The 19,202-nt window shown below is 40.4% G+C and overlaps 2 protein-coding genes across 3 annotated transcripts in view; one reads left to right on the top strand and one right to left on the bottom strand.

Moving 5' to 3' along the window:
- The window catches only part of agbl4 (AGBL carboxypeptidase 4), a 366,689-nt gene extending 363,143 nt beyond the window's left edge, over positions 1-3,546 (bottom strand). Inside the window, exons 1-2 of the mRNA XM_053625311.1 lie at positions 3,443-3,546; positions 1,135-1,257 (exon numbers count right to left, since the gene is read on the bottom strand). Of these exons, the coding sequence (XP_053481286.1) occupies positions 1,135-1,257; positions 3,443-3,473 (154 nt within the window). The 5' untranslated portion in view covers positions 3,474-3,546. The remainder of the gene's footprint in view (positions 1-1,134; positions 1,258-3,442) is intronic.
- A 5,540-nt stretch (positions 3,547-9,086) lies between these two features.
- The window catches only part of elavl4 (ELAV like neuron-specific RNA binding protein 4), a 73,429-nt gene continuing 63,313 nt past the window's right edge, over positions 9,087-19,202 (top strand). The window contains exons 1-2 of one of the 2 annotated variants that reach the window (XM_053625301.1): positions 9,087-9,684; positions 10,343-10,471. In XM_053625301.1, coding sequence (XP_053481276.1) covers positions 9,637-9,684; positions 10,343-10,471 — 177 coding nt within the window. In that variant the 5' untranslated portion in view covers positions 9,087-9,636. The remainder of the gene's footprint in view (positions 9,685-10,342; positions 10,472-19,202) is intronic. The other variant, XM_053625302.1, reaches the window with a different exon arrangement.

Here is a 19,202-nt window from a genome sequence, read left to right as displayed (position 1 = left end):
TCTAGGAGGACAACACCCCATCCACAGAGAACGAAAGACTTAATGTGTATGAAAATGATGAAAATCACAGTCAGCTCACCTATGGGAGATTTTGGACCAACATTTTAGACAGGGCTCTCCAACACCATCATCACCAAAACACCCACTGAGGTAATACATTTCCTAATACTGAGGAAGAACAGTATTCATCCCTTCAGTACATTTCCAGATATTTGTAGACTCTGGGCTAAGAAACATTGAAGCTGTTCCCATATTGAAGACGTCCCAACATAATAGAAAAACTGCATATTACAAAAATGTTACAGTTGTTGTGAAAGCAGATATACTGCATATAAGGCACATCTCAATGTCAAGGATGCAGCCGGAGTTAGAGAGAGTGTGTTAGAACTGGTAGAGGCTCCTTAGTACTTGGTAGCACAAAAGACTTCATCAATATTGTTTTACTTACTGACACAGGCAGTGAAACACATGTGACGCACTGAAATCACCCAGAAAGTCATTATTTGCTACCTACAATGAAGGATATTTTGACTTATACGTGCATTGATCATTTCACAAATTTATTTTAATTCTTTTCAAAACTTAAGCTATGCACGAAGGACTGTGGGTGATACCATCGTTGACATTTTTCAACAAAGGCAGGATTTCATGGCCACTTTTGAAGTGTCTTCAAATTGAGACAGCTCTAACTGATCTAATGACTAAGGAATTCAGTCATCGTTTCTGAGAATTCCAAACTTTCATTCACCCACAATGACTCACAATCCAATTCAAAAATAGTTAAAATACTGCACTGGCCATAGTGTATTTCTAAATCAATGACGACAAGAATTATATCATTTTTATTTTGCTGTGCTGCCCTGGATTTGACTAAAATCATCAAGAAATAAGGATTAAACTATCTGCCTTAAACACAGCACTATGGCCTCATATCTAATGCGCTTTCTGAAATGCCAGGCCAGCAATCCAATTTATATTTCATTCGAACAAAAACTTTGTTCCTGGTAGAGCAGTAGGTTACTGCTAGACTGCAGTAAAATAATCTCAGTTTAGCATTAGTGTTGTGTTACACAAGACGGTGCAGAGAAGAAAATGAACCCTAGGACAGTGAGCTCTAAATTCCAGCCTACTCACCACTCTCAAAGCAGGCATCAAAGACAAGGTGTCCTTTTCTGGCCACTCCTGTGTGTCCTGGAGGAGTGACAGTCAGTTTGCTCACATTCCCCAGCAAAGCATCATCTCCTCCTGTCTCACTGCCTGTAAAACACACAGCAAAGGCTCAGCATTTGACTCAGCCAAATGGAGTAAGCACAGATGAAGCTTCAGAATGCAGAACAGATTTAAGTAATCCAATACTGAAAATATATTACAGATTTGACATATTTCAAATATAATGTGATGCTCACTGTCAGAATACAGATTATGCATGTGACCAGAGGACAGAAACATTTTTTTTTTTTTTTTTTTAAAAAGCAGGCCAACGTTTTACAAAGACAGCTTGTTTAGTATAAAGTAGTCAGATAATATCAGGTGTCATATTATACCCATAGCTCTGATATTAATATTGTATTGGACATTTTAAAATAGGATTTGTGCATCCCTAGATTTAAGAATTACTAACATAGGAATGTGTAAACCTGGGAGTTTCAAAGTTTTGAAAAATTTACATGATCTGATGTCATTTTTAACACTGATAATACCACAGTCCTTAGTTTTAATTAACACTCTTTAAAAACAGACAACCAGAATGAAACAAGAGGTGGCATACTTTGCTATTCTAACTTATTATAAGAAAATGCAGCACAATATTATACAAAAGATATTATTATGCAAAGGTTATACTCCAATATAACTTCTCAAAACATAAAGTACACACACACACACACACACACACACACACACACAGGATCCCTTGCTAAGATATCTTAACATTTGTAAAACAAGTAAAATAATTTGTCAGAACGCAAGTCATTCACTAATTCAAGCGAGTAAAAAGATGTGAAATGTACAGTATTTGATCAGTGGAAACTGTTTTGCGATTGAAGAAATGAACGCAAACTCGAGGAAATTCCACAATATTCTGAGGACCTTGCAAATGTTCAAAATTACCACAGATTTTCTGGCCAAGATTTGGGCCAAGACGTGTCATGTGACATCATCACGACACACACTGAGCCAAAACATTGTTCGAGTCGTGCGCATCGAACATGAGTACAGCTCTGTGAAAGACCACGCAATTGCAATTTCGCCAGTTCAGGTAGTTTTCCGCAAAAAAAACTCCACAAGTTGCATAGCAATTTTTTTTTTTTAAAAAGCTGCAACAAAATGAAGCATTATTGGCTGCAACAATCACACAAAAAATTTAATCCTGTACGGACTGATTACTGGATAAAGATACAAATTCTACATGGATAAATCATACCGTTCACTAGCTTTCCACAAAATTAGAGAAAAAAATAAATGCCTTAAATCTTCATGAACAACAACAAAAACTCCACCATGCTTTATATCAGATTCAAACCTCTCTCTCTCTCTCTCTCTCAGGACGTAGTTGGACTTCTTTTGTGCCTAAAGTATGGTGTACGTGATGACGTTTGACGTACCTGACGTACCTTGACGTGTATGACACATTCGAACAGACTCCCCGCCATTTCAGAAGTGACACAATCATGTGACTCACAGCAGCCTCATATCATATTACAGTCGTTATATGTTTTATTATTGCCTCTTGAGTCAGTCATGTTTAATTGACGTTTAAACAATATCATTCTCTCTGTCGCTTTAATCTGCAGCTCCACAGGAATCCGTTCCTTCTCTCACAAACCGCGTTTCATCACTCACACACATCACACATCATTTAACACACTCACACACTGCCCTAAAGTTGCTCGGTATGTCCGAAACGATTCAAAACGCTCCCACTTCAAGTGTAACTCTTGTATTTCGTCCAAAACAGCGATGAAGAAATCCGTTTATTAAATAGCTAGTCTCGGCGCGCGCAATGTTTGAAACCACGAGCGTCTTGTGAGTCAACTACAATATTCACCCAGGTTATTTAGATAGTAAACACATGGGTAGGAGATGTAACTGGCTTTATTTATTAATTAGGGGGGTTTGTGAACAACCACTGCAGAAACGGTTAAATATACGGCGCACAATATTAACAGACACAAAATACCAGGCTCATAAATATAGTAATTACAGTTTCTCACAGAGAGAGAGAGAGGACAGACTGTAATTTCCCAGCTCGTGATTATGTGTCACTGTTAGCGAGCGTGGCTAACGTTAGCAAAACACGCCAATGTTTACAGAGGGTGATTATCATTACACCATGCACCGACCGACAAACCCGACAGCACCTCGCTCATGCGCTCTAATGTCATTCGGTATGTGCGTGTCGTTGTCAAAGGTATAACGCAGACACTGCTTTGTGTTTACACACCAGTATCGGGGTCTCTAACGCTCTCCTCCATCTTCCTTTCCTCTTCTCCAGCACCTGGCAGATACGCCGACGCTGCACGAGCGTTGCCAGGACAACACACTGAGCGACCCGCGAAAAGGAGCGCGCGTGCGACGGGTTGACGTCAGGAGCTGCTCAAAGGGCGCGCGCGCGGTGCGTGTGGATTAGCGCGTTAGCTCCCCCAGCTCCGCGGATGTCTCTCAGCAAGCGCCACGTTTTTATCCATAACATCACAATACAATTTCCTACAGAATTAATGGGGGGGGGGGGGGGGGGTGCTGAGCTGAGCTACCGGACTGCGTTTTTAAAACAAGAAAGTATTATACTCAGATGCTGTAGCGAAGTACTTTGTTATGCTACACAGTCACGTGACCAGGTGTCAGTCACCTTCACTATGGACCCAGTAATACTGTCTTATTTCTACAGGTGCAGAGGATTTTCAATTACTGTCACCCAAAAATATATTCATATTATGTTTCAATAGGGCTCTCAAAACGTTTTAGCGTCAATAGTATGAGCTGGTGGAATATAAATACAGCTGTCTCATAGCAACACTACAGGCAGAAATGAGAATTTTATCAACTTTATAAACCACTCTAACTAGAATGGAAACACATTCAACTAAATTGTCTTTTTTTTATTTTTTTTTTTTAAAGTTTTTCTCAAAATCAGATATTGCTATATTCAGAATTACTGATTAGAAGGATATTACAGAGGAAGACTTTATACTGAACATGGCACTGAACATAAGTATTTTATAAATTAAACAATTAAGAAATAATATTCCAAGAAACCTTTCTTTAAAGGTATTTCTCTTGAGATTATGACAGTGAAGTAAATATTCTCATTCTAACTTCATCAGAAGACTAGATTTTTGGTTATTATTAAGTATGCAAATGTGTGCGGATTTAATTGGACAAAGCCTCATTTGCATTTTCAATGGGCAAAAACGGATTGTGATATCTACTGTTTAAAAAATTTCTTCCCTTTATGTAGGCTATTAACGCTATCACAGCCAGAAAAAGTTCAAAATTTAGTGCATTTGAGAGAAGTTCATATTTTCTATTATTGTAAAAAATAAATAAATAAATAAATAGTAGTTGATAGTTTTTGAGAAAAAATAATAATGAAGAGTTTTTAACCAATAAAAGCACATTAAGCTGGTTGCTGTCGTTAGTTGTCAGTTGTTCACATAACTTAGCAAGAATTGTTCAGATACCTGCAACCTAATTTAAAAATCTGGACTTTACAAATTCAAATACAGTTTACAAGTCCAATGATCAATAAAAATAGCTTTAGCTTTACCTTAACTCAAAATCTGCCCCTTCCAAACTTATACACTACTTAAGTCCAGCATGATGATTATTAATCCCAAAAATGTACTGTAATATTTAAAAGTAAATCCATACAAGTTTTTATTTTTTATCGAAGCAGCATTAAAAACAGTTTCCCCTAATTGTCCTTTGACCAAGGTCCTAAACTAGTCTTATATTATTACATATATTCTCATAAGTGAAGTATTGCTATGAAAATGAGTAAACTGGCTGACTTGGAGTCAACTTGGTCTAGGATTTTGGGATGAGAATATTATTTAATTTCAATGTGAATATGTATTTGAATATATCTAGAGGGTACAGCGGCTTAGTGGTTAGCACGTTGCCTCACACCTCTGGGGTCAGGCATTCGTTTCCAGGCCTCTGTCCTGTGTGCACGGAGCTTGCATGCTCTCCCCATGCTTCAGGGGGTTTCCTCCGGGTACTCCAGTTTCCTCCTCCAGTCCAAAGACATGCATTGTAGGCTGACTGCATCTCTAAATTGTCCGTAGTGTGTGAATGGGTGTGTGCAATTGTGCCCTGAGATGGGATGGTACATTGGATGGATAGAAGGATGGATATATCCATATTTTAGATATGATTGACCTAACATATGTAGAACACCTAACCTCCTACTGCAAAAAAAAAAAAAAAGGAAAGAAAGGAAGAACGGAAAGGAAAGAAATAACTGTGTTGTGTGGGATTTAAATATATATATATATATATATATATATATATATATATATATATATATATATATATATATATAATACTATATACTTTTGGATGGGCTTTAGTAACAGTAGTATACAAAGTGTGCCATCTTAAAAGCAAAAGTAATCTTCATTTATCACCTTATTAATGCATGCTATTTCCTTTAATGCATGGCACTGTACTAAAAATGATGCCATCGCTATTTTGGAAGGTCTGTAATATGCACTCAGGGATGTAGCCTAATTTTTTCCATTTGTAAATAAGATATATTGTATAAAACCCCAAACTTCCCACAGAAGAAAAAAATCACTGTCAAGTTCAAATACCTTCCACTTAATATTTCTTTCCTGACATACTATGACGGGGAAAAAAATGGCTACAGAAATTGCCATCATCAACTGTTCCTTTCACAATTGCCATGTCCCTCATGACCAATAGCCTACTGTCTATCTCTTATATGAATTCCTGGACAATTGAAGCATAGTCTAGAGACTATGTGCCATCAAACACAATCAAGCCAGACCCCATTCATGTTCTATTAATGTTCCTGCTTTTTTTTAATCATCCTTTAAATGATTTCCTGTAAGACTGCATCTCAGAAAGGGACAACCTCAAACTTTCTCTCCTGCTAATTCCATGGTTCACTAGCTTCCTGCTAGAAGTAGACAAGGAGAGCTTCTCAAATACGATAGAATGATTTTTTTTAGCCTTTGATTATATTGTATAGCAAAGTATTGAAATCAGGGCCGCAAGTGTGGACCAAATGTTTTCTAAGTGGTTGGTAATTCTGCTGGATGACATCTTCCTAGAATTGAAAATGAAATAGCTGTCCATCATGAGGTGTCATTTCCTGTCATCAGTTAGATGGTTCCATAAATATGTATGCATAGGATAAGGTTGTTGATTTGTATAAGCAATGTCAAGTGATTGAAATATTTGCAAATTCAAATTCTTTTTCGTTCTTGCGTCCCCAGTGAACGTTCAAGTACTATAAGTTGCCAGCCTACTCAAGCACAGAAGAGTGTTTCAGAGCATGCTGAATCTCTGCGGGTATTCTTTTGACAATTATGATGTGCCTGCAGGAGCAGAATCTGCCTTTTCTTCCTCATCTCTCCACTGCGCCGTTCCTGTCATCACTGAACAGATAATTTAATCAACACATCAATCACGCAATTCATGAGCAAAGTTCAAACTATGCACAAGAAAAGTACGGTCCACTTCTTGATCCTCACATATTTTAATTGGTTCTCCTGAGATGCGATGGCTTTTCATATCAGAATCAGTTGTAGCTCCATTTAATATTTCAGTCAACTCACCAATATCTCATTACATTGAGACAAAAGGTTACTGAATGTTTTAGCTGGGGGGGTTTTTTTCCCCTTTTTTTTAATTTCCGACATATATTGAAAAATACCCAAGAAAATCAAGTTAATATTACTGTGTGTGTGTGTGTGTGTGTGTTTCCTCTGGGAACTCCATGTTTTTGGTAGTGTACAGGGAAACCCTTTTTAACTGGACCATTTTGGGACAGCGTGCATGTAGCCACTCTGCAAACGGCAGGTCATGCATGGAGAAGGCCATCCGCAGGGGACACCAGGCTTTGAGCAGGCTTCAGGAAGACACGTAGAATCACTATGGCGACAGCAATCAGATGACTCCTGGGACCAGAGCGGACAGAAGAGCAGGGATGAGAGGCAGCTGACACTGAAATCAAGCAGCAGGCTCCACGATTCATGTGGCAACCAATCCTGGTACACATATACACATGCAAACACTCTTATGTATGCATGCATCCTCAGGCCACAAAAATATATATTTAAAAAAAAACAGCTCCATTAGAAGAACATGGCACTGTGCCCCCTCGCTTTCTCTGTCTTGCCATTGGCTGCAATCCACCCTAACAGATGGGCTGGTGTCACTAGGCTGCTATTAACTGGACACTTGCCTCTCCTGTGGCATGGAGACCAAAGCATGCTGCACTATAGCTACACAGTGAGAAGCTCACCGAGCCGGGTGCATTCACACCCAATATCATTTTAAACCAATTTAGAAATGTATGTTTGCTTCTTGTTTAAAGCAACAACAAAAAACATCTGACAATTTTATGTTATGTAGATACTAAAACTATTTCCATTTTTACAGATTTTTGTATGTGCCATGCAACCTCTTACTAAATGCTCAGTATTAGATCATCTTGCTGCATCTGTGAACAAAGTCTGACCTCATAGCTCGTCACTGATATTTTGGGATAATGACCAAATCCTATTAAAATGAGGTCATTTCTTTGTACTCACAGACTAAGAGCATGCATCAGCCTTGTAAATAAAAACAGTTCATAAAAAAATAACCGCTCATAAAAACAGTGAAACAAAACTAAAAAGGAAAACAGTTTGCATATAGTATACATGAAGGTGATGTAGTTATTAATAGATAACTACATGTTTATTCACAAATAGGTTACTTGTGGTATATTCAGTTTAGCTGTATTCTAGTTTCATTTTCATTGTTTGTAAATTAGTGTTTATAATATATAGCTTTGTGTTGCGTTAAAACTAATAAGAAAAGCAATTTACTTGACGTTCATGATAGAGAAAAACATGTTGACTTTATTCACATTCAACTACTAGTAAGCTTTACTATGGCACACCGCTTTCTTTTCAGGTTTAAATTTTATTGTAATTAGCATTTAGTTTAATCTGCCACTTGCAAAATGTGAGATGTTCCCATTGTTTCCATTGTAGGCATTTGTTTTTAAATTGATGAGGCAACAATATTATTAATCTTTTCTTAGTTACTATGACCAAATTAAATTAGCTAAAGTTAGAAAATTATTAAATTAGCAAATTATTAGCTAAAGTAAAAAAAAAAAATAAATCAAAAAGCACGATCGGTCAAGAAATAATGCATAATGCTAACACAGGAAGTGATTGTTTTATTTAGATGAGGGGGTTTTTTTAGGAATTTTTATTTGAGAATTTATTGTTGTTTTCAATCTGTTGTTGTTGATGCAATGACACCTGTATATTTCAATTAAACTGTAGATTTTAATGAATGCAAAATTTCCCTGAAGTCAGTCCAGTAGCAGTAGAGCAGTAGAGAAACCTTGTCTTCTGCATTATGTGATTTGGGCCGTGTGTTCATACATCCTGAATCAGACGTCTAAATATAAATTGCCACTTCGCACCACTTCATACACGTCTACATTTTTGCAGGAGTATTTCTTTTTTTTGAGTGATGAATAAGGACCCAAGCAGAACGGCTGAGAGTGTCGGATGGTCAGAGTGTTGTTAATGTCCCTGCTGCATTAAAGCAGAGTGCCAATCCTGCGCAGATCAATGTAGCCGAAGCGAAGCGGATAGGTGAAAATGGAGTCGAGAATGGGCCGAGCATCTTGCGCACCCTCAGAGCAGCAGGAGCACTGAGCCGAGCCCGATGCTCGGGGAGCAAGGCACCGGCGAGAAAGCAGATGTGCCCATGTTACATTTGTTAGAACAGTCTTCTCACCTTGTGGTAACACTGCGAACTGTAGCTGCAGGAGAGCGTGATCGCCAAAGAGAGATGGGGGGGGATGAGGGAGGAGGGGGGAGGAGAAAGAGAGAGAGAGAGAGACAGGAAGGGAGGGAGAAGAAGGAGAGAGAAAGAGATGGAAAGGGTCGAGGGGGAGCTAGAGAGAGAGAGAGGAGTTTAAACTAAGAGCTATGTTTTGGGACGGAGTAATCTGCTAGAGAGCAGTGTGTGGATCGGAGCGCATTGTGCGAGTGAGTGTGCGGGGGACAGATAAGGAAAGAAGCCCGCCAGACCGGCTGCTTGTTTTAATGTGCTGACTCTGGGGAGATAAAAAAAAAAATATTGACTCTTCAGTTGTGTGCCGTGAGCCAGGGCACGAGCTGCACATTTAACCGAGGTGCACCAAAAACAGGGCGTGAAAGCGGACAAAACACATCCAAGCAAAACAGTCCATTTAGAGGATTTTTTTCCCTCCCTTTCTCCTTTTTTTTAAAAATCCGTTTCCTTTTTCTTTCGCTGGGACCGTTCCCCATTTCCGGTAGAGACAGTGAAAAAGGAAGGGAGACTTCCATTGACGGACAGCCACTAGAGCAAGTACACAGAGGCGAGAGGACAAAAAAGAAACAGTCGCTGATAACCAAGATGTTCGAAATCAGCCGAACCCTGAACGCCGCTTTGTTGAGCAATGAGGTAAAACCATGCGATTTGCTTCTTCCTTCACCTCGCTTCTCTCAGTGTGTGAGTGTGTATGTCGCCAACCATCCCCTCGGGTGTGCCGTTCTGTGTGTCTGTGTTGTATTAACGTACCCATGCTTATAGAACGTGGCAGCTGCAAGGGGTTAGCTTCATGTCCAGGGACCGAGGGAGTGTGCCGTAGGTTTAGATCCAGGGCTGTTTGAGGATGGAGAGAACCGCACCGCTCTCCGTAATGGATGAGAGCCTAGACTCGCTGTCTCTCCCCCGCCACACACACACACACACACACACATGCACAATCATTTCATTTTCTCATTTACTCAAAGCAAGATGGTTCTAACTGCTGAGCTTGCTTGATGACTCGCCCATCTGGGGCTCACACTGTGTGTGCATGTGTTTGTGCGTGTGTGGGTGTGTGTTTGTGTGTATCTGTGTGCGCGTGTGTGTACGAACGTGCTAGCACGAGCGTGAACGCGAGCACACGGCTGCCTATCGCTGTAGCTGTCCACCCTTCTCACTCTGTCCTCTCATCTATATCCTTCTTTCTTTTTGCTCCCTCTCTTTTTACCATTCTATTTTTTTCCCCTCTTTCCCTTTCTCCTCTTTTGTTTCTTTGTCTCGTCCTGTGTGTGATCGTGCACCTTGCAAGCAGTATCTGAAGATGATGGTAAGGTACTCCCAGTACTCGGCACTAGCCCAGGCTGAAGGCTCCGTCCCAGGCATGGGCTCCCTGCTTTTACCCCACGATCCATCCAACCAGCCGGGGGCCAGGTCACTGGGGGTAAGAGGATAGACAGATGCGTGTGTGTCAGAGAATGAAAGAAAACAACAACAACAACAACAACAACAACAACAACAAAAGGAAGTGTTATAATAGTTACTCAATTTAGGCAAATGAGTGCAGCCCTGAGGCTTTATTAGCAACTGTTTTCATGCTTTCTTGTGTAATGACTATTTATATCACTAACATTACCAGCAGTGACAGAAAGAGAGGGAACAACTACTGACTACTTGTGCATGCGATGTGTGTTTATACTTTGTGTGTGAAATTGAAAGCATGTGTGTATATTTGCGTGGGTGTGTTTACTTATGCATGCAACTAGTCGTATTGGGTTTATGAAAGGTTGCTTGTAGGTGAAGCGTAAGTGGATTGCGTAAGACATGTCCTTGAATTTTTCAACTTTATTTTTTATTTTTTCCAGTGAGCCATCTTTGTGCACTAGACAATTTTAGAGTGAGGCAGTTTTGTTGAAGTGAAAGTGTTTCAGCATGCTGCATTGTGGGACAGCATTTCATAATGCACAGAATTTCATACATTCATTACGGAAGTACATTAGGCACTGTGTTCTTTTTCTTTTCTTTTTTCCAAGGAAAAAGGGCACATGAGTATATACATAGCTGACAATTTATGAGGTTAGTAGTTCCATTTTTTGACAAATCTACAAACGGTCATGGCATTCTTACATATATAATAGCCCAATAGATCATCGAAAAAGAATTTACAGCACTACAGCAGGCCACTTAATATCCATCTTAATCAGAATTGTTTCATTTGCACCAAATGAACATTATACAATGGGATAAAAAAGCCTCTTGTTTTCTGTCAGTTGTGCCACATGACAGCAATCTGATGTAGCGTTTCTGGTACGAGAGCAGATTTTGATTGAGGGGGAAAAAAAAAAAAGAAAGAAAGCCCGTGCAGTGCAGGAAAGCCATGACAGACTGGTACGGTATGCGACGGTCGATTAAAAGTAAATCCCTGACTCGGTGCATTAAATTCGACATGAAGCTGTGGGTGTCTAATCTGTGATGGGCTCTCGTTCCCCACAAAACAGGATCAGCTTGCCTGAAGCTGCAGCACTTTCTTACACAAAACGCCGCACTAGTGACTATGCTGGAGCTCCTCTGCCAACACACACACACACACAGCAATGGCCTGATGTGTGTTCGGCTTAAGAAACAGCTAAGCAGTGTTTACCAGAGACAGCAGATACTGAGATCCTTACTTGAAAACCCTTGTGTGCATGTGCAGAATTGTTATTATTGTTTTTAATCGTCGTTTTTTTTTTCTCTCCCTTTAGTTTGAAGAAATAATTAAATTAAACTGAAATAAAAACAAAGAAACCGAAAAGAAACCATTTCAATAAGAATCGTCCTTGGGTTTATGAATTCTCATTTTGCTGAAGAAAACAAGCCAAGCATCTCCAGCTCTATCGATCCATCATAAATGAGTAAAAGTAAGAGAATGCTTTGCATGATTTATGCCTTCACTTGGGAAATGGGCAGAAAGGAAAAACACTTTCTATTATCTGAAATTAGTGCACAGATGGAGCATACTAAAATATAATAAAATGGTTCTAATGCATTTGCTTCATGTTATTCATTCACGGTGCACCACGAACTCCAAAATATAAATCCAGAACATACATAATGAATGAAATGAGTCTGTTTTAAACAGTAGGTGTGATTTATTGTTAAGGCGCTAAGAATGTGACCACATATTCAGATATGCTATGCTGAGCATCAGCTAGGCGGAAGAAAAAAGAAAAAAAAAAATCATACACGACCCACGATTCTTATATTTAAACGTGTTTCAGATAATCAAGCGGGTTAAAACAGACCATCGTTACTGTGATTAATGGTACCTTCATTAAGTGAAGCCAGATCATTTGCATACATTAGAATAGTGTGAGGCAGGAGGTAAGAGGCTATCTGCAAGCGCGCTTCATGAAGCAGACACATATTTTCAGCAAATTAATGCACAAGCTTTTTATATGCATTAGACTGTGTTCAGAGAGCATGTAAAAAAAAAGCATGAAATCTAAAATATTCGATATACAAGCTTCCACCACTGTCTCTATAAATATACAGTATAAGAGTGTTGTATAATATTTATATTTCAACATTGCCTTATATCAACGATATATCCTGTCAATCCAGAATTTTAGTCGAAATGTTACATCCATCAACCAGGGTAAAACGGCAAGAGCGTGTAATTATTAAAACGAACGGAGCATTGAAAGAATCAATAAATCACAAGTGCATCATGATAATGAAGCTGCCATTAATATACAGTGTTTGAGCAAAAAAAGCAGTTCATTAGCGCAGCAGCTAATGGCTGCCGCATTAGAACACCGTGCCATCCCAGCTCACGACTTCTCTGAAAGCTGGTGAAACACTGAAATGGCATTCGATCAGGAGGAACAAATACAGAGCTGTTGTTGTTGGTTTTTTTTGAGGGAGGGGTTTTTTTTTTTTGGATGGAGAGCTGGTGACACATGACCTGGCGCTCCGCATGCTGTGCTACATTGAGCATGGTTTGATTCCCAGCACTGGGAGATATTCAACATGAGAAAGGCGAATGTTTCCGAAAGAGCGGAAAGAGCCAATAATGGGAAATGTGCTGTGATGAAAACACGGTGCCAAAGGCGAGCGGCTGAGGGGCCGGACAACGCTACAGATAGAAAACAAACTGCATGCGTGTTTGGAAAAAGTGTGATTCTGATGAGGGAATTCAATCACACACATACCGCTGTTTTATCGCCGTTCCATCTCACTGGGTGTTTTTTTTTTTCTAACTCCATTTTCAGCCATTTTGAGGAGGTTATGATGTCCCCTAAACTCATTTGAAGGAGCAGAGAGGCAAGCGTTGGAATTGTGGCGCGATTGGCAAATGTCTGTTGGCAGTGTTCAAGACAGGCAGGGTCAGCTCTATTTCACAACAGTGATTAGCTCGGCCCATCTGCCGAGCCAAGCGGCTCCTCCTGCTGTGATTGCACTGTTTCTCTGCTTAATGTAGCCCAGGAAATTAGTTCATTTGTGCTGCTCAACCCCAGGCCCACCGATCCACGACCAGGTGCGGCATTCTATTGCGCACAAAGCCGCAACGAGCACACGTGTACGCGCACGTGTGTGTCTGCGCTTCTATGTGCAAGAGAAGCAAAGCATCCAGGGAAGCAGACTCATCAACTACGCCAGCATTTCAGCACAATAGCGGTAGATTGCGCTCGATCACATTCTTGCATGAAAATACAGTTTTTATTTTTCTGATTTCGGAAGCCATTTCATTGCAGCTTAATCCTTTTCAATTCCATCAGCATCATCTTTATCTTACCGTTATCTTTTTTTTTTTAATGTATTAATTTCTCAAAGGCTAAATGATAATCATTATACTTAATTTTCCCTTTTATTTATTTATTTATTTATAAAAACCTGCAACGTGACTCTCAGTGTCCAGTTATATTACATCTACCCATGGCTAACACTCCATGATTTTAAATGTCGGGCATGAAAAGCAACTATTAAAGTTGTAGGCCAATCACAGGTCACTGCACACACACACACACACACACACACACACACACACACTCTCACACACACACAAGTGTGAAAATCACAGCAACTCCAGAGCCGTGAAATTGCATTAAAGAAGTCCCTATTATTCACATCCACATAGACCTGCTTTCAAATACAATTTAAGCATTACCTAAGTATTTAATATTCTATTTTAAGACATCAAATCTGGAGTGAATGGACTGTGTTGTAATATAGTAAAGAAAAAAAGTCCCAAAAGTCAGTCTGGCTGAACTACAAAGTAACAATTCCTTCGGTTCGTCTCAAGACTGTATCAGCGTCATTACCTGACCGCTCCGTCTCCTCCATAAACGATTTATCCTCCCTTCTTTCAATTACGCTGAACTACAGGAAGTCGCCTTCAGAGCTGGTGAAGGTCTGTTGTACAGCACACACAGACATTGCTTGAACTTGAGCTGGAACCGAAACACAAAAGGCTACGTGAGATTCTTTAATTCGGTAAACAGGCTTAGCTAGTGATGGTTAAATAGTTAAGCAAGTGTTGCTATTCTAAATGACTAAAAGGACTGGGATAAAATGAGAGCGTGAGTTATGTTAGAGAAAGAGACGTGCTGAGCTGGAAGTGCTCAGTCTGGGGTGGGGAGCAGGTGTCCAGCCAGGCAGAGCGAGAATCAGAGCAGCCCACTCCAGTCTGGCCTCAGCTCCCATTTCCTGTGGAAGACAGGTGGCATGTACTGGAGCGACGGCCCTCTGTAGTGCGCTAATCAGAGAGAGAACCTGAAATTATCCAATGATGAATCGCAGAGCAGCAGATTACAGCTCGAAACACTGACTCGCTTTCATTTTCCCACTATTTGCACTGCCATAGCGCTATCTTCGCTGCTGTCGAAAGGGAGGACGAAAGGGAGACGGCCGGATGTAATGAAAAGCTTTGAATTAGACAGCATTTCCCCCTCTCACTCACTCTTTGAAAAGAAAACAAAGGGAGCAGTGACTGAGAGAGGGGTCAGCGTGGTATATGCAGGTACCTAGACCTGGAAGAAAAAAGCCTGTGATTTCAGCAGCAACAGGAGGGTAGTGGGTGGGCAGGATGGCTCCAGAAGAGAAGATACACAAATACAATGTACACACCCACACACACAATGTAGTATGTTCCACTGTGATTACTGTGATGATCATGAAGATAATTAAGGTAAAATCAGTGATGAGTGAAAGCTTTGTGATATAACTGTCATCAAAACAGATTACACAATGGGAAAATCTCGAATAAAAAAAAGGAATCGATTTTGTAGCACCAATACTTTAGCGTGCAAATTGTAAATTACTATTTAAAATTCAGGAGAGGTTTTTTAGTTAGTTTATTATTTTTGTTCTTACTTAATTACTGTTCCTAGTTAATCCAGCAGCCCCGGTGTGATATTGTTCCCTGATAATGTAAGCCTAGTGAAATGATTATAATTATTTATTGTCTTCTACCTATTTTACGATCATTTCAGCTCAGCTAAAAGAGTGTTTTATAATGAGAAATACTGAAGAGTGAAACAGGACATGAGTGTTTTACCCTAGCCTGCCTAAGTACTGTAATTAACATTTTTTTGCTAATTGAAGACAAGCTAGGCAAAAGGGCTGAACTGTATAGAAAAATCAGCCTCTCATTAATCAATCTCTCTCTCTCTCTCTCTCTCTCTCTCTCTCTCTCGCTTAGCCTAGACTGAAACAAAGGCTGTATTGTCCGACTTTTGCAGTTCAGACAACTGCTTTGGATTTGGATGCTGAAAATAACATGCGTGACTCAAAATGCAGGCTAACAAGAAAAGTAAAGTATTCTTGCTTGCGCTGTTTCTAACATGAAGCCACAAATCTGATCCGATCGATACACCTGCTTTTGTAGACTAATCACATCTCATAATCAGACAGCCGTCTCAGAGCTGGATGAGTGAAGCTGCTGTGACTCATAGGTTGGTGAGAAAGTGATAAATGTGGCCAGCGCCTGAATGATAGGCTGCGCCCGAGAGCTGACACGTTGACGAACGGCGCTGTTTCCGCTAAATTGATAGATTCTTAGTCCATACATTTTATCGATCTGCTAATTGTTCAGGGGGGTGGAAGCGGTTGCAGTCGTGAATAAATGATGGATGTCTGTGGCATGCATCGGCTGCTGTGGAAGACCTCAGAGGCGTGGTGTTGCTTCCCTTAATCGTCCTCTTCGCAGCCCTGAGGAGCCGTTAGTCCCTGCTAGCGCTCTCTTCACATTAATAATGCAGTCTCTCTAACAGCAGCATTCAGCTCTAAATGCTCCACAGTAGAGGCTGTCCAAAACATCAATAGCTGCTCTGCGAAATAACCCCATTTGATGCTGAGGAAAAGAGAAAAGTTACAAATGATAATTAATCCTTAAGGCATTCTTCCTCAAGCTACACCGACTTTCTGTCGCTCTCGATGGTGCTATGAATTTTTTTGGAGGCTAGCAGCAGTGACGAGGGTGGGTGCAGGGGGGGGCGGGGGTGGGCGGTGGCGGTGGGGGGTTGAGAATTACTAATGCTGCTTTTTCCAGAGCTTGGCCTGACAAGGTGACAGAGGATGTACAAACAAGCAGAGATGGGCAGGAGGCAGGAGAGCGTAGACGCGGTCGGATATAGCTTGAATTTACATTTAATTCCACTCCGGAGATCAGAAGGTCATAGCAAAACAACAGAGAGCGCGATTACTATGTACCAAACACAAACAATTAATTCCCATACTCTCAGTACTGATATAGCATGCGAAATAAGAAAGAGACAAATAAAGCACAGCCCTTTATTAATTGTCTCATGGCTGAGATGGTTATTATGTGCAGATGTGTGCTAAATGGAAGTGTATAATAGATTTGGTGCAGTATAAATGCAGTAATGGCTGCTACTCTAAAGCTGGTCAGTGCACAAGTGTGAGCTCCCTCCTTTGAAGGGAAGCACTGATTAAAACCTCGGCCAGATGGACCACAGCGGTCCTCCTCGTCGCACTGTAGAGCCACCGACCGGGATCAAACATAGCAAAGGCCATCCAACAGCCAAGCGTCCCCAACGCCCGCTCTCTCAGCCACCAGCCTCGCACACCACACACAATGATAATGAACCGAAAGGTTGAATTTCACTCGCTATCACCTCTCGCATAAAGTGACTGAAAGAAGAACATCCCACTGTGTACGATAGTCTCTGCTCACAGATTTATCATTATGACATTCATTCAGGCAAGACAATCCTCAGAACAGACCTCTTTAACAGACTAGAATAACCTGCTATCTTTCAAATGATTTTTCGATAAATCTTGGTTTTCAATAGAAAGCCCATCCGTTAAGGATTATAAATGTGTAGTTATAACACTGCAGCCCTGAACAAATGATGACAAATGGATGTTCTTTCGGAGGCACAGGAATTTTCCCCGTATGCTTTCGACGTCTCGCTTTGCTTTACTCTCCGCACATCGGAGGAGCGTGTGATTGGTTTAGGTGAACCAAGGCCAGGTTCAGCAGCGTGATACACACCAGAGACAAAAGCATGGCAGTTGTGTACTAAAGCTGTCATGATAAATTGATATGGGGTTGTGGCGCCTTGGCAAAGAGGTGACAGTTACGCAGGTTGAGGTAGCAGAAAAAGTTTACTACTGTGTTGGGCGATGAAACAAGACCTGAAGCCACTGTCACTTTCAGACATGAAGGCTGGAAATGGAAGCGGTACACTTTGAAGATTCTGGATGAAATTTAAATGCGCTTTCTGGTTTACTGTTTTTTTTTGGGGGGGGCGAGGCGTGGGGGGGGGGTGTTGACTTTATGCATCGGTGAAATTGAAATAGTGGCAGTGGAGAGTGATAGTCATTGGTCCAAAAGAGAGTGGGCAGATAGAATGTTATGGGAAACTCTTTAGATGTAATGTGTGTGAATGGGGCCAGCAGGTGGGATATGACACATTCGATATATTTAAGGCTCATCATCATCAGAGACATCAGCAGCTGCAGTGGGCTGAGGTGAGAGTAGCTCCATGTTTACTAAACAGCGACAGAAAATTAACGGCAGGTGGCTTACTGGCTTGGCCACTGATTAGCGACAGTAGGATAGCTGTTCTTTAAATCATGGATGCTATGGGGAATTGATCTTGTATTGGAAGATCGCAGGCAGGAAGGGCTCTCTGATCAACCTGGACACTGTGTAATGCACTCCCTTCCAATGAGAACTTCACTTGTGTTCTTTAAGACTACATGATATGGAGAAAAATGGCAATTTTACCGCTATGACTGTGTATATGTATACATGGAGGAAATTAACACGTTTTAGCAATATACACACACACACAACACACACACACACACACACACACACACACACAGAGATAACCTTTAAGAATGCCTTTGAAAAAAGAAAAACGTATTGAAATCATTCTCATGGCTGGATCACCTGTTGCGATGGACTTTAACGGGAAACATGGCATGCATATATATATATATATATATATATATATATATATATATATATATATATATACATACATATTTATATATAAACTAGGTACGAAAGAATTGGAAGACATTTTGCTAAAAAGGTTGCGATGGACTTTAACAGGAAACATGGCATATATATATATATATAAACTGGGTATGAAAGAATTGGAAGACATTTTGCTAAAAAGTGTTAATTTTCCCTGTGTATGGAGACTTTTGGGACACCCTGTATATATCAGTCCATACAGGATTTTTTTTGATTGTTGCAGCCAAAAATGCTTGATTTTGCTGCGGCTTTTATTTTTTTGGTGTGCTTTTTATTTTGTGTGGAAAACTACGAAATTGCAATTGCATGGTTTTTCGCACTGCTGTTTGTTGGTACAGTATATGAGACCTTTTAGCTGTGCTGTACTGTTCAACGCACATGAATCGAAGAGGGCTTTGGCTGAATGAGCGTCATGATGACATCACATGGCGCATTGTGGTGACGTCACATGACGTGTCGTGGTCCAAATCTGCGGAAAATCTTGCGGTAATTTTGAAAAATCGAATATTGCGAATATTGCGGCGTTGGCTTGGTTTTGCATTCATTTCTGCCATGGCAAAATCGCAAAATCCTAGAATGACTGATATATAAACAAAAGAACCTTAATGGCTTGCCTGCCTTTAAATGCATTCATCTGCCATGTTTTGCCATGTTTTACACAACCACACCCATAAGAAAACAT

The sequence above is a fragment of the Ictalurus furcatus genome, chromosome 5 (assembly GCF_023375685.1).
Source record: "Ictalurus furcatus strain D&B chromosome 5, Billie_1.0, whole genome shotgun sequence".
Taxonomy (NCBI): Eukaryota; Metazoa; Chordata; class Actinopteri; order Siluriformes; family Ictaluridae; genus Ictalurus; species Ictalurus furcatus.
The sequence above is the reverse complement of the archived record's forward strand: the minus strand, read 5'-3'. Positions and strand labels throughout refer to the sequence as shown.